Below are 11,818 nucleotides of genomic sequence, written 5' to 3' on the forward strand. Positions count from 1 at the left end.
GTTTACTCATATTTCAGAGAGACACAGCCATCCGGAACGTCACTCCCTGCCAACTGCCTCATCTGGAGCCATCCGCAGCTTGGCTCTTCCCAGCCTGCTCTGGAGATGGCCCCCCTAGAGCATCCACACACCAAGGAATTGAGAAAGGACAGGTAGGGGTAAGAGAAGAAAGAGAAAAATGAAATTGACTCTTGTTTAATCTTTTTTTAAAGTTCTAGTACATTATCCCAGCAGACGGCACTGCTGCAGAGTGGCAGGGCACGACTCTGAGCCGAGAACTTTGCTCATGTTACCATCACACGCAAATCACAAGACAGAAGAGGGACAACCCCTGGCAAGAACGGGCCAAAGCTGTGCTTAACAGAAAAGATTTGGGACTGGGAACCTCTTCCCTGAGTTCATCTGGGGGACATATGCAAAAGCTCTTGCGTGCAACCAGAGTCTCACACTTGTAAATAACCGTCCCTCCCTCCGTATCTGGGACCAGGCATCTCTTCCTCCCATTCCCAAGTGTGCTGGCCACAGCTGCCCTGGTTAAAGGAGGGGTTGGCTGCCTCTATCAGTCATTCTCCCATGGAGGAAAGAGAAAGGCAGGATATCCCTGGTCCTGCACATTCCACATCTCCCCACCAGTCCCCCAGCATTTGCCCCGTGTCCTCTACCAGCAAGCAGGGGCCACTGCAGAAAACCGGCTACCACTGCAAACAAGCTCAACAGCTACGACTCCTCCGAGCTACCCCTTGTACTCCAACCAAACCAGCATCTCTTGAGCCTACAGGCTGCTGGTAAACGCAGAATGTTGACAAAGTCACCAGAACCTAGCCCAGACCCACAGCATTTTATTTTTTTAAAAGCAAAAAAGCCAGGCCAGACCAGATTCTGCCCTGGAGCTTGCGTGGCAAAGCAGAATCCAGCTCCAAGTGTTTATTTATAAATCCGTACATACATGTACATTTGAATTCTGACAGAATTAATTCTGGCATCCAGCTAATTCAAAGCATTCCTCCCTCATCACACTACTGTTGCAGGCCAGCCCAGCACAGAAGCTGATTATAAAATGCTGCACTAGCCAGGCATTTCTGCAAAGGCTTGTGCTATTGAGCATTCAGTCTTTCCTTGCTTGGCTATTTCATTGTTTCGGTGTCGATCCCTCCTCTCTTGCCCTGTGTTTCCTGGTTACTTTTGTCCCTGCTCTGGAAGCACTGCTGCTCTCAGCCCCATTTCAGCGTCAGATTGAAAAAAAAAAAAACCACAAAAAAACCAAAAAACCAACCAAAACAATTACATGAAATTAAGGAGAAGAGAAGAAGAAATTACGACCGTGTACCAAGATTTCCAGTAAACAGATAGGTAACGAGCAAAAAATAGGCCACTATGCTGCAAGGCAAGCTGCAGACAGATCTGGGGATAGAAAGCCCGTTGCCTCCCACCAAAGCACAGCTAAGAAATCCCTGTGTGGTCACACGCTGTCCTCTGGAGCAGAGAGGAGAGAGGTCAGGGCAGCCAGCGCTGTAAGAGCCTCTTTATTCTTGGGCAGTTGCACGAATCTGATCGCTTGTGCCCTTTGTGAGACATGGAAATCTGCCTTCTCCTCCCACCCTCTTCGCCTGCCCCCCCCATTTCTGCTCCCGTTGCTCGGATGGGGACAGAGGCAACTCCTAGGCTCCAGAGGCAGAGACCAGAGCACTGTAGAGGCTGTGGACCCCCGTCTTGGGCAGGACTAGGCTCAGCCGAGCATGCACAGAGCACGAGGACAGTGTTTTGCCAGAGCAAGGGGAGAAGAAGGGAAGGATGGTCCTGGGACTTGTGTGTTCCTCAAAGGGCTCAGCCAGGCTCCCACGTGCGAGGCACGAGGCTGAGGGGTTAAGGAAAGTCCAGGGTGTCACACCACAGCCCACGTCACTCTCTGCTACACTTGGAGGCTTGAGGAGAGCAGCATGCTGCACACCTCCATGCCAGCAGCCACATGACGCTTACATAAATATATATCACGGATTGGATTTAGACTGAACAAGAGACTGGGCCCCACACCACCAGCAAAAGCTTCTGATTCAGAGACTAGAACCAGGTCACCCCCTTTCAGGGGTTCACTCAAAGCCACCGCCAAGGGAGGGATTCAGGGTGGAAAGCACTCCAGCCAAGGCTCTCTGGCATGGCCGCGCAGGGCTGCACAGAAACATCCTCACCTGCAATGTACAGCCAGCTCAGATAGCCCAGGGGGGTTGTTGCTGCTTCTTGCAAAGCAGCTCAGGGTCCTCATGTGAACATCTCTCCCTCTCTTCCTTCCACCTCACTCTTCCCAGTGCCTGTCCAAGTGTTGTTTTCCCCTGCGGTAAGAGAGCATTCTCCACTGCAGCCCTCGTCCTACTCCTTTACCAAAGCTGTCCCCTCCACACAAGCCTCCTCCCTCCCACCCAGACCCACCAGGCTGCCTTCCCGCATCCTCCATCTCTACTGTCACTTCTCCGATTGATTCTAAGCAGAAGACTTCAGGCTGCAGGTCTAGAACAAGCAACCGCTGGCAACGCAATAGGCTAAGGGCAAAGAAGATACTCAAGCTTAGCAGGAAAGCACCACAGAAAAGCCCCTAATCCAAACCCCAGGGAGGCAGGAGACTGTCCCAGCTCAGCCAGAGGTCTGGGACCACCAAGACGCACTGCCACCGCAAGCCCAGATGGGTTTGCAGCGTGGTGGGTCAGCCCTGCTCAAGACCTCTGTAGGACAGCACAGGCTGCATCGGTTGAACCAAAATCTCCTGCCCCCCCCCGACAACACAGCATGGCAAAGCCCAACAGATCGATGGCAGTGGACAGCACGGAGCTAGAAAGCAAGACTAGGTGGGTGCTGTGACTGCCCAAGGCCCAAGAAGTCATTACTCATCACGGCAGCCTGACCAACTGACAGTATCCCAGGGCACAATGATCAGTCACATTTAGGAGCCTGGCGCTGGGCTCTGAGGCCCCTGGGCAGGAATCAGGGCATGGGCAAAGCCAGGAGAGGGAGAGATCTGGGTTAGGCTGACCTAAGCCCTGTGCCAGGCTGGCAGCTCAGCTCTGGGGTGCTGGTGGAGGCTCAGATGGAGGGCGCAGGGAGAACCCACACATCTCCAGCTTCATAGGACCTACTGCAAAAGTTGTCTGGGGACAAGGTATGTTCAAAGAGCACCACAGGGAACTCCTGCCAAGCACCACCCACACCATCTACAGTCACGAGAGCTAAATTAACACTTGAGCACTTGGGCATTTGCACTCACAATGCCTCCAGTGAGCTGCGTGCCACACTCCTCATAAACAAGTCACCTGGAAAATAAGTAAGCCTGTAAAAATCTAGCCCATCACAAGTTACCAAACCTGTTTCAGAGTAAAACAACCTACAGAAGCTCACACCAGGAGCCTGGCAGTGAAGTCAACCCCAGCCTCCTCAGAAGTGGGACTACCTAGGTCCCTGCAAAATGTCCCCATCACAGATAGCAGCATGGCAATGTGACATGGGATTAATTTCAAACAGGAAGGTACCTCTGGTGTACAGCAAAAAAAAAAAAAAAAAAAAAAAAGCTGGTGGCATTTTTCCTTCTAGAGACCTAGAACTTTTGAACCGCAGAAGCAACCTGCTGGGGCAGGTAGGAAAAGCACACAGGCCATTTCTGCACCGGGGATGGTGGCCAATGCTGACAAAGGGACAAAGTTTCGGGTACAGACTCGGTATTCATCACTTCCCATACTTCGGACCAAGTGCTCACCTCTTCTCTTTCCCATACTTCAAAAGCACCTGAGCTGGCCTTATTTGGGGTGCTGCCAAGAAAGCCTAAACCCACTGAGGAACAGATGGATGGATTCAGTAGTCCAGTCCCTGTCCGTCCCCTTGGATTTGCTGAATGGGCGCTGCTCCTACAAGCCTGCAGGAGAACCTCCAATGTTTTCCCACAGTTCTCAGCAGCGCAACACCCTTTCTCCCTCTTAATGTTCAAAACCACCGGAGAACTTCAGAATGTGCAGTGATTTTCCCCCCCATTTCCCAAAAATGTGCTGCAAGGCAGGTCAAAGGGAAATCCATCTCCACCACCTGAAACAAAACGGAAGCAGAGCCTCAACCCAAGCCCTTTTTCACTGGTGGGACCTCTTGCTGGGGACAGGCAGCTGGGAAATTCCCAAACGAGCTCCACTGTACAGGGCCTCCATCAACCATGTCCCACACAAAGATGGGGCAAACATGGTAATACCCTACAAGTCAGTCTCCTTCTTTGGTTGCTGCCTTCTGACCTGTCTTCCAATCCCAGCAATGTATTTTTCCCCTTTTTGGATGGAAAAAAAAAAAAAAAGCAAAAGCAACACATCAACCTCATGCTGGAGCAACTTCCTTTTTCAACCCCGAAAGCAGGTTCCCCGTGCTGGAGAGATGGCAGTCCGCCCCATGCAGGCAGGAGGCACCTGGCTGGGGCAGCAAAGGCAAAGACAGAAGAAAAAAATGTTTCATTCCAAGACCTTTACACGAACAAAATTACAAGAAGCAAAAAAAAGAGGGTGGGCTGTTGGTCTTTTTTTTTTTCCTCTCCTCTTTAAGCACTACAAAAACAGGAAACAAAGGAGAAAACATCTCACAGGGGGGAAGGGGAGGTAAGCGCTTTATACGCCCACGAAAGAAAGATTAACCACATATTTTATTTACTGTTTGTATTATGGTTGCACCGGGGAGTTCAACCAATTCCAAGACAGGGCTCTGCAGTCTTGTGCAGCCCCTAATGCCGAGCGGTTGCCTTCCCCCAAGCCACCAAGCTTGCTTCAAGCAAGCCCTCCACGGACACCCTCTGTCCTGCAGTCACCTGCCCCTGGCCTCCTGCCCAGTATGAGCTCTTTCACCCCAACTGCCCGCTGAGAAAATGCTGGTGCTCTTCCCAAGGAGCTTTGAGCCCCTTTTCCCCTTCAAGTTGGACTATAATGGGGGGTAAGATGTCCTCTCCAAGGTGGGCTGGCAGCAGAGCCAAGTAATAAACACTGGAAAAGGGGAGTTTATGGGGAGCGTGTTTGCAGGCTCCCACCCCTCCTCCAGGCTCTCAGGGCCACCCTGGGTTGATGTTGCACCCACACACACTCCTAAGGCCCCCGCAGCAAGGACAGGGCTCTGAGCCTCCAAACTTTGACTCATTTCTCCATTAATGGCTTCCTGAACTCGAGCCACGCGTGGAACAAACCTCTCACGATGGGGCCTCCTAAGCCTGGTGTTACTCATCCACCTTCCAAGCCCCATCTCTCCTTCTCTGGGACACTCCAAGAGTGGCTCAGTGCCGTGGGGTGAGCAAGCAGCCAGGAATCCCAGGCCTGGCTCCTACAGGCAGGAAGCCATCACCAGCTGAGCACATGCACCCTAATTCGGGAGCTGACACGGCTGCCTTCCTTGCCGGCTGGCGAGGGGTGGCTTCCAGCCAGAGACCTGCCCAAGGCCACGCAGCGAGGGCCAGCAACCTGCCGGGCGTTTCTCGCGGGGGTTCTTCCCTACTCCAGCTGGTTCATAGAGGAATTGCTTCAGCTGCAGAGGGGCTCCTTCAGGCATGCCATCCCCCAGCTTTGCGCTGTCCTCCATCGCCCCAGCCTCTGAGCACCCAACCGAGCCACGCGCCCAGTGGGAAGAGACAAGCTTATCATCGCAGAGAAAGGAAATTAAGATAACGCGGCAATGGAGGTACCGAGGGATTTAGCCAAGGTCACAAAATAATAAGTCTGCGGCTCCACGATATAGCCATCCGACACATTTGGTGCCTGGCCACATATTCCAAAATTTCATGCCAGGACCAAAATCCAGCCGAGCCGGTGGCAGCGTTCTGCCAGGTCATTAGCAGCGCGCATCTGCAAGAGCAGCGACCATCCAGCCATAACAACGGCAGCAACAACAACAAAAAAAAACCACGCAGCAAGAGCGGGAATAGATGAGATCAAAGTGTCCTGGAAAAGGACCTGGAAAAATAGTTTTGGTCCCTGGCTAAGGCTCCCGGGAAATGGACACACAAGCCCCGTCTCAGCCCTGCACAACCCTCCTGGGGTGGCTCCCCACCCTGGCAGAGGAAGACCAAAATGACTCCCTATAAATAGAAGCAGAAAAGCACTTCTCCAAAAGCCTAGCTGGGTCTTTCCCCTTCCAGTGCATGTGGCAGAGCTGCTGGCACCCCTGTGGAGGTCTCTGGTTTTCCCCAAAAAAAAAATGGAGAGGAAAATAACCTTCCTGTGAGCTCGGGCTGGCTTCTCTCTGCACAGAGCAGCCCCCCCTCCCAGGCCTGGCCATCCAATTGGAAACTAATTATACTGCAATTTTTATTTATGACTTCTCTTTTTTTTTTAATTGCTAAATGGTGACTCATTTTGGCAACATTAAAATACACAGGAAATCATCCCCATTTTACAGTAATCACCATTCAATTCATTGTTAAATATTTATTTGGTGGAAAAGCGCTGGGGCTCTTTGGCAGGGTCAGAGGGGGAGCGGAGGGGCAGCCTTTGAGGGGAAGGCGGTGGTGGGGTCACAGCAAGGCTGTTCAATGCCCACCACAAGCTTTGGGGTGGGAAGCTTGAGGTGAAAGCTCCCGCCAGATGGTCTGGCAATGAGCAGAACACAGACTCGCTTTCCCTCAAGCCCAGTGCTACGCCCCATGCTGTGTTAGGGGGGGGGGCAGCCCTGCATCTCCCAGTATAAGCCCCATTATTTGGCCAAACTCTAAAGCAAGGACGCTCGCTGGCGAGCAGTCGTGGGTCTCCGACCTGGAGCTCTCCCGGTGCTGGGGGCATGGGGAGGCAATGGGAAGAGATGGTGGTTTGACGTTCACAAGCCTTACAATGGAGCAGGTCTGCAACTGCAGACGCTTTGTCCCCCTGGGGAGCCCAATTTTGGGGCGACTTGGCTTCAGATACAGGCGGTTGCTCTGCTTTCTCATAAACGGGGACTGGGGAGACGACCCCTCCGAACCCCCCGTCCCAAGAACCGACCCTTCCCCGCAGCCCAGCCTCCAGCTGCCACGGGACCAAAGGTCTCCAGACACCTCCGGGCATGGACCCCCTTCCCAGGGAACCCCAGCAACTGCAGTCTCTGTCACTGCTGAGCTGGGGAGGCCACCTAACATGTCTGCCGCGGGGACACCGGGCGGAGGAGGAGCAGCAGCGGCGTGGATGCTCTGTACACCCTAGACGCAACGCAGGGGCCATTGGGGAGCCAGCATGGCAAGGGGACCACGGCAGCCCCCACGCCGCCTCCACCGAGCTCCAACTCACCCTGATCTCATTGCGGCGGATCTCCACGTCGCAGACCGAGTGTCCCTGGTGGGCCCCGCTGTAGTAGCAGCAGAACTGGCAGACGGCCACCTGCTCGGCCTCGCAGTGGTACAGGCGGTAGGCGTTGTGTTGGGGGCAGCTCCATGCCCGCACCTCGTCCGCCTCCACCAGGAGATGGCCGCGTGCTGTTGAGGGCTGCTGCAGGTGGGTCTGCACGTGGGACTGGCAGCACGGAGCCTCACACCTCAGGCAGATCTTCTGGGCTGGCAGCGGAGGGCCCCGGCGGCAGAAGACGCAGTGCAAGATGGAGGGGGGCTTCTCCAGGTTGAGGGAGTTGAACTTCTCCACGATGTTGGTGAGCTTCAGGTTCTTCTCCAGGTTGGGCTTCTGGTTGTAAGCCTGGTTGCACTCCGGGCAACGCACCAAGCCTGACTCCTTGGCCCACGCCTCGCCGATGCATCCCCGGCAGAAGTTGTGCTTGCAGGGCAGCTGGACGGGCTCCACGAAGACGTGCAGGCAAATGGGGCAGATGAGCTCCTCTTCGAAGCAGTTCTTCCAATTCTCGGCCATCGCTGCCAGCAGCCTCTTGGCGACGTCTCCCACAAGCCTCGTTGGTTGCTCAGAGAGGTCTAGGGGTGGACACCGGGGTCTGTCCTCCCTGCAAGGGGAAGCCTGGGGGTGAGCGGCTGGGCTCCCCACAGCACCCACCGTAAATCATAAACCGCAGCGGATCTCAGAATTGGGGATGAAATAAAACCACAGAGCAGCACTCTAGGAATTTCCAGCGAGAAGACGCGATGTCCCCGTTGCTTCATTAAAAAGGCAACACGAACAGTTAAAAAAAAACAACCCAACGCGATGCTGTAGGATTTATAGCCCCCAGCCCAAACCCCCTCTAAAAGCCATTTGTTCCTTTTTTCCCCCAGAAGGTGAATCGAAACTTACCAAAGGCTGAAAAAAATCCATACAAAATCCAGCAGCAGAGTCCAAGTTCCATATAAAGCTCCTAAATTTAGCGCTCTGGATTGGATTTTTCTTTTCCGAGGTTCACCACCGACATCCAATATTTTAAAGGGACTTTTGTCCCCCACCAACCCGGCCGCCAGCTGAGAGCACCGACTCGCTCAGGGCTTTTTTTCTCCCCTCTGTTTCTCCTCCCTCTCCCCTCGATGGGAGTCAAGAGTCTTTTAAAGGAAACAGATCAAAGGGTTAAGATCCAAAACGGGAAAAGCAGGAAGATTAAAAAAAAAATAATAATAATAGCAACGATGACGACGGCGAAAAAAAAGAATTCTCTCCGCGGCCCCCGAGATTTGCTTCTAACCCGGCGGAGCAGCAGGAAAAAAAGGAGGGGGAGGGAAAAAAAAAAAAAAAGACAAGACGGGGAAAAAAAAAAAGGAGAAGAAAAAAAACCCACCCTCTCGCCTGGTTCGAGCTGCGAGGGTTGAATGGGAGAGCTCGGTCATTCAGAGCGAAGCCGGGAGCGAAGGGGCGAGGGCGGCTCTGCCGGGGGGATGCGCTCCGCTCTGCCCGCCCACCGCGGGCGGGGGGCGGCCCCGGGGCCGGGGGTGCTCCAGGGGAGGGGGAGCGGAGGGCTCCGGGGCAGAGGCGGGCGGAGCGGGGGGCTTCCGGGCAGGGACGCGAGGACGCGGCTGCGGCTGCTCGCGGGGCTGAGCTGGGGGCGCGCGGGGGCGGGGGGCAGTCCGGATGCTCCCTGGGATTCGGGGGTTCGGCTGCTCCCGGGGCAGAGCCGGGGGGGTCCGGAGCCGCCCGGGGGACGGGGCTACGGCTGCTCCGGGGCACAGCAGAAGGGGAGTGCGGCTGCTCCCGGGGACTCGGGAGTCCGGATGCTCCCGGGGTTCAGGGGTGCGGCTGCTCTCGGGGCAGAGCAGGGGGCGGGAGGGTGTCCGGTTGCTCCCTAGGACTCGGGGGTCCGGATGCTCCCTAGGGTCCAGTTGCTTCCGGGGCAGAGCTGGCGGAGAGTCCGGCTGCTCCCGGGGCTCAGGGGTCCAAGTTGCTCCCCGGGGCTCGCGGGTCCGGCTGCTCCCGGGGGGTCCGGCTGCTCCCGGAGCTCAGGGGTCTGGTCGCTCCCGGGGCTCAGCTCTCAGCCATTTTGCGCTGCCCTGCTGGAAAACGGAGACCGGAGCCGCATTAAAAATGATTTTAGAAAAAAAAAAAGGAAAAAAGGGGGGGTGTATTTAAATAAAAAATGAAGCTGCGCCAGGCGGCGGAAGCGGCCGCTCCCGGGCGCCGCGGGGCGATGCCAGCCCGTCCCGTCCCGAGCCGGGCTCAGCCCCCGCCGCCTCCAGCCATCTTGCGGGCTCGGCCGGGGCTGGGCACGGGGCGGGCTCGGGCCGGGGGCGGCGGGAGCGCCCGCCCCGCGGGGCCGGGGGTGCGGAGCGGGGGGCGCCGAGCCGCGCTGGGTCCCGCCGGGCGCTGCCGCCGATGCGAGCCGCGCTGCGGCACCGGCACCGCCCGCCCGCGTCACCGGGGCCGCCCCGGCCGCGCCGGCAGCCTTAAAGCGGCAACGGCGGCGGCACCCGGCGGCCTGAGCCTGCCCCATCCCGCCCGTGTCCCCCTGCTCCTCGTGTCCCCCATCCTGCCGATGCCCCTCCTGCCCCTATTCCCTGTGTCCCCGTTCCGCCGCTCCTCCTGCCCCCGCTCCCCGTGTCTCCCTTCCTACCTGTGCCCCCCTCCACCTTTGCCCTCCCTGCTCCTCTTGCCCCTTCCCCTGTGTCCCCTCCCACCCGTGACCCCCCTGCTCCTCCTGCTCTCGCTCCGTGTCCCCACTCCTGCTTGTGCCCCACTGCTCTTCCTGCCCCTGCTGCTCCTGCCGCCCCTGCCCCGTCCCCTCTGCCCCTTCTCCTGCCCCTGCTGCTCCCACCCCTACTGCCCCTCTGCTCCTCCGCCCTTGCTCTTGCCATTCCTGCTCCCCAGCCTCCCAGTGGCTCAGGCTCGTCCCCAGTTAGGATGTCCCTGCTGGACACTGCATCAGTGGTGGGGCCACCCTGCCTGGCCAGCAGAATCCCTACGTGGCCAGCAGCCAGGGTTGCTCAGGGTCCCTGGAAGCAGTGCACATCTGGGCCACAGCTGGTTCCGGGTACCAGAAATGCCCTCTGGAGACTCCTGCGCCCTCTTGGCTTCTCCCTACATGGGTTGTTGCTTTGCATAGGAACATTCCAGGTGTGTTTCCTCCCTGTGCAGACCAGCAGCCGTTTGTCCTGTGGGGTCTTTCCCAAACCAGCAGCCCCAGCACCTCCTGCCAGAGCCTGGGGCACAGAGGTGTCTCTGTTAACAGCTCTCCCACCAAATGTTTCTGCAGCTGTTTTGTGGGACACGATATCCAACTCCTGCCAAATGTGCCAGGCCACTGAGAATAAAGCACGTCGCTGGTGTAGATCTGTTTCGCACTGGTAAGGGGGCCACAAATGGCTTCAAAATAGAGTATTTAGACAAAAAAATGCTCAGGGTGCACAGTCAGGTTTGTGGTGGAGTTACAAGGGGTCAAAGGCTCAGATAGTGACTTCAGGATCCGTCTGCCACCGTGCCCCTGGGTGACACTAGCGCGTGGCAATTTGCCTCCAGGAGAGATTTAGCAGGAACTCCCGAAGTACAGCCTTGAAACCACAGGCCAGACTGTCCAGAGACACCACCCAGTAGCATCTCCTATAGCACCCAAAAGTCCCGGTGCCACAGCCACCCAGGGCAGCCGGCTGCCTGCTAGAGCGACATACATCCTACAGGACACTGGGTGGGGTGGCCAGGGTCCTCCCATGCTGTCCTTTGTGGGAACCCTCTGTACACCAGCAGGACCTGCCAAGAGACCTCTGAGAAGGAGACACAGTGATGGATACCAGCTCCCTTTGGGTTGGTTTTGGATTTGGGATTCCCCATCCCAATTCCCTGCCTGCATCTTTCCCCTCTCGCTTCATGCTTCGGCAGGACATCGGGAACACCTCTACCTGCCATCCCCATTATGCCCAGCACATCCCAGTCTCAAAGTGCTGCATCACGGCAAGCGCTAACAGTGTGATACCCCAGAACACTCTGCAGCGCCGATGCGTCCGTGGCTGGTGTGCAGTGCCTGGACCGACTTGGGATGCCTCACTCACCTCTCATTTCTGGGTGAGGCTTGCACCACCTCTTCGCTATGATAAAACCTATTTCTGGGCTCAGCCGGCTGATCCCTGCCTGCAGGGAAAAGCCCACAGTCAGGCCACCCCTAGACTGGGACTCACCCCCCAGCCACCCCCCTCCATCGCTGCACCCCCAGCCCAAGGCTCCCAGGGCTTGAGCACTGAGTCTTGCAAAGGGAGTGGTTTGCCACGTAGTTCTTCTGCCAGGCCTTGAAGCCCGCGGGCTGTACATCTCCTCCGGGGTTTTACAAGCTGTCCGGCAGCTGGGACTGGCGGGATCTGGGCAGGGTGGTGTGGAATGCGTCAGAGCTGCTGTCAGCCGGCCGAGCCCGTGCAGAGGCAAACCTCTCCTGGAAAAGTCAGCACAAAACTATTCGTGACTCTCACTTCTTTATAACCAGAGGCAGTACTGGGCAGCCCCCAGTGACA

The 11,818-nt window shown here is 56.6% G+C and overlaps 1 protein-coding gene across 2 annotated transcripts in view; it reads right to left on the bottom strand.

Moving 5' to 3' along the window:
* TRIM8 (tripartite motif containing 8) overlaps positions 1–8,830 on the bottom strand; it is a 28,735-nt gene extending 19,905 nt beyond the window's left edge. Inside the window, exons 1-3 of one of the 2 annotated variants that reach the window (XM_054070812.1) lie at positions 8,671–8,830; positions 8,199–8,437; positions 7,254–7,911 (exon numbers count right to left, since the gene is read on the bottom strand). In XM_054070812.1, the coding sequence (XP_053926787.1) occupies positions 7,254–7,823 (570 nt within the window). In that variant the 5' untranslated portion in view covers positions 7,824–7,911; positions 8,199–8,437; positions 8,671–8,830. Of the gene's footprint in view, positions 1–7,253; positions 7,912–8,198; positions 8,620–8,670 lie in introns of those variants that run through there. The other variant, XM_009561478.2, reaches the window with a different exon arrangement.
* Between the last annotated feature and the right edge of the window lie 2,988 nt (positions 8,831–11,818).

The sequence above is a fragment of the Cuculus canorus genome, chromosome 7, assembly GCF_017976375.1.
Source record: "Cuculus canorus isolate bCucCan1 chromosome 7, bCucCan1.pri, whole genome shotgun sequence".
NCBI lineage: Eukaryota > Metazoa > Chordata > Aves > Cuculiformes > Cuculidae > Cuculus > Cuculus canorus.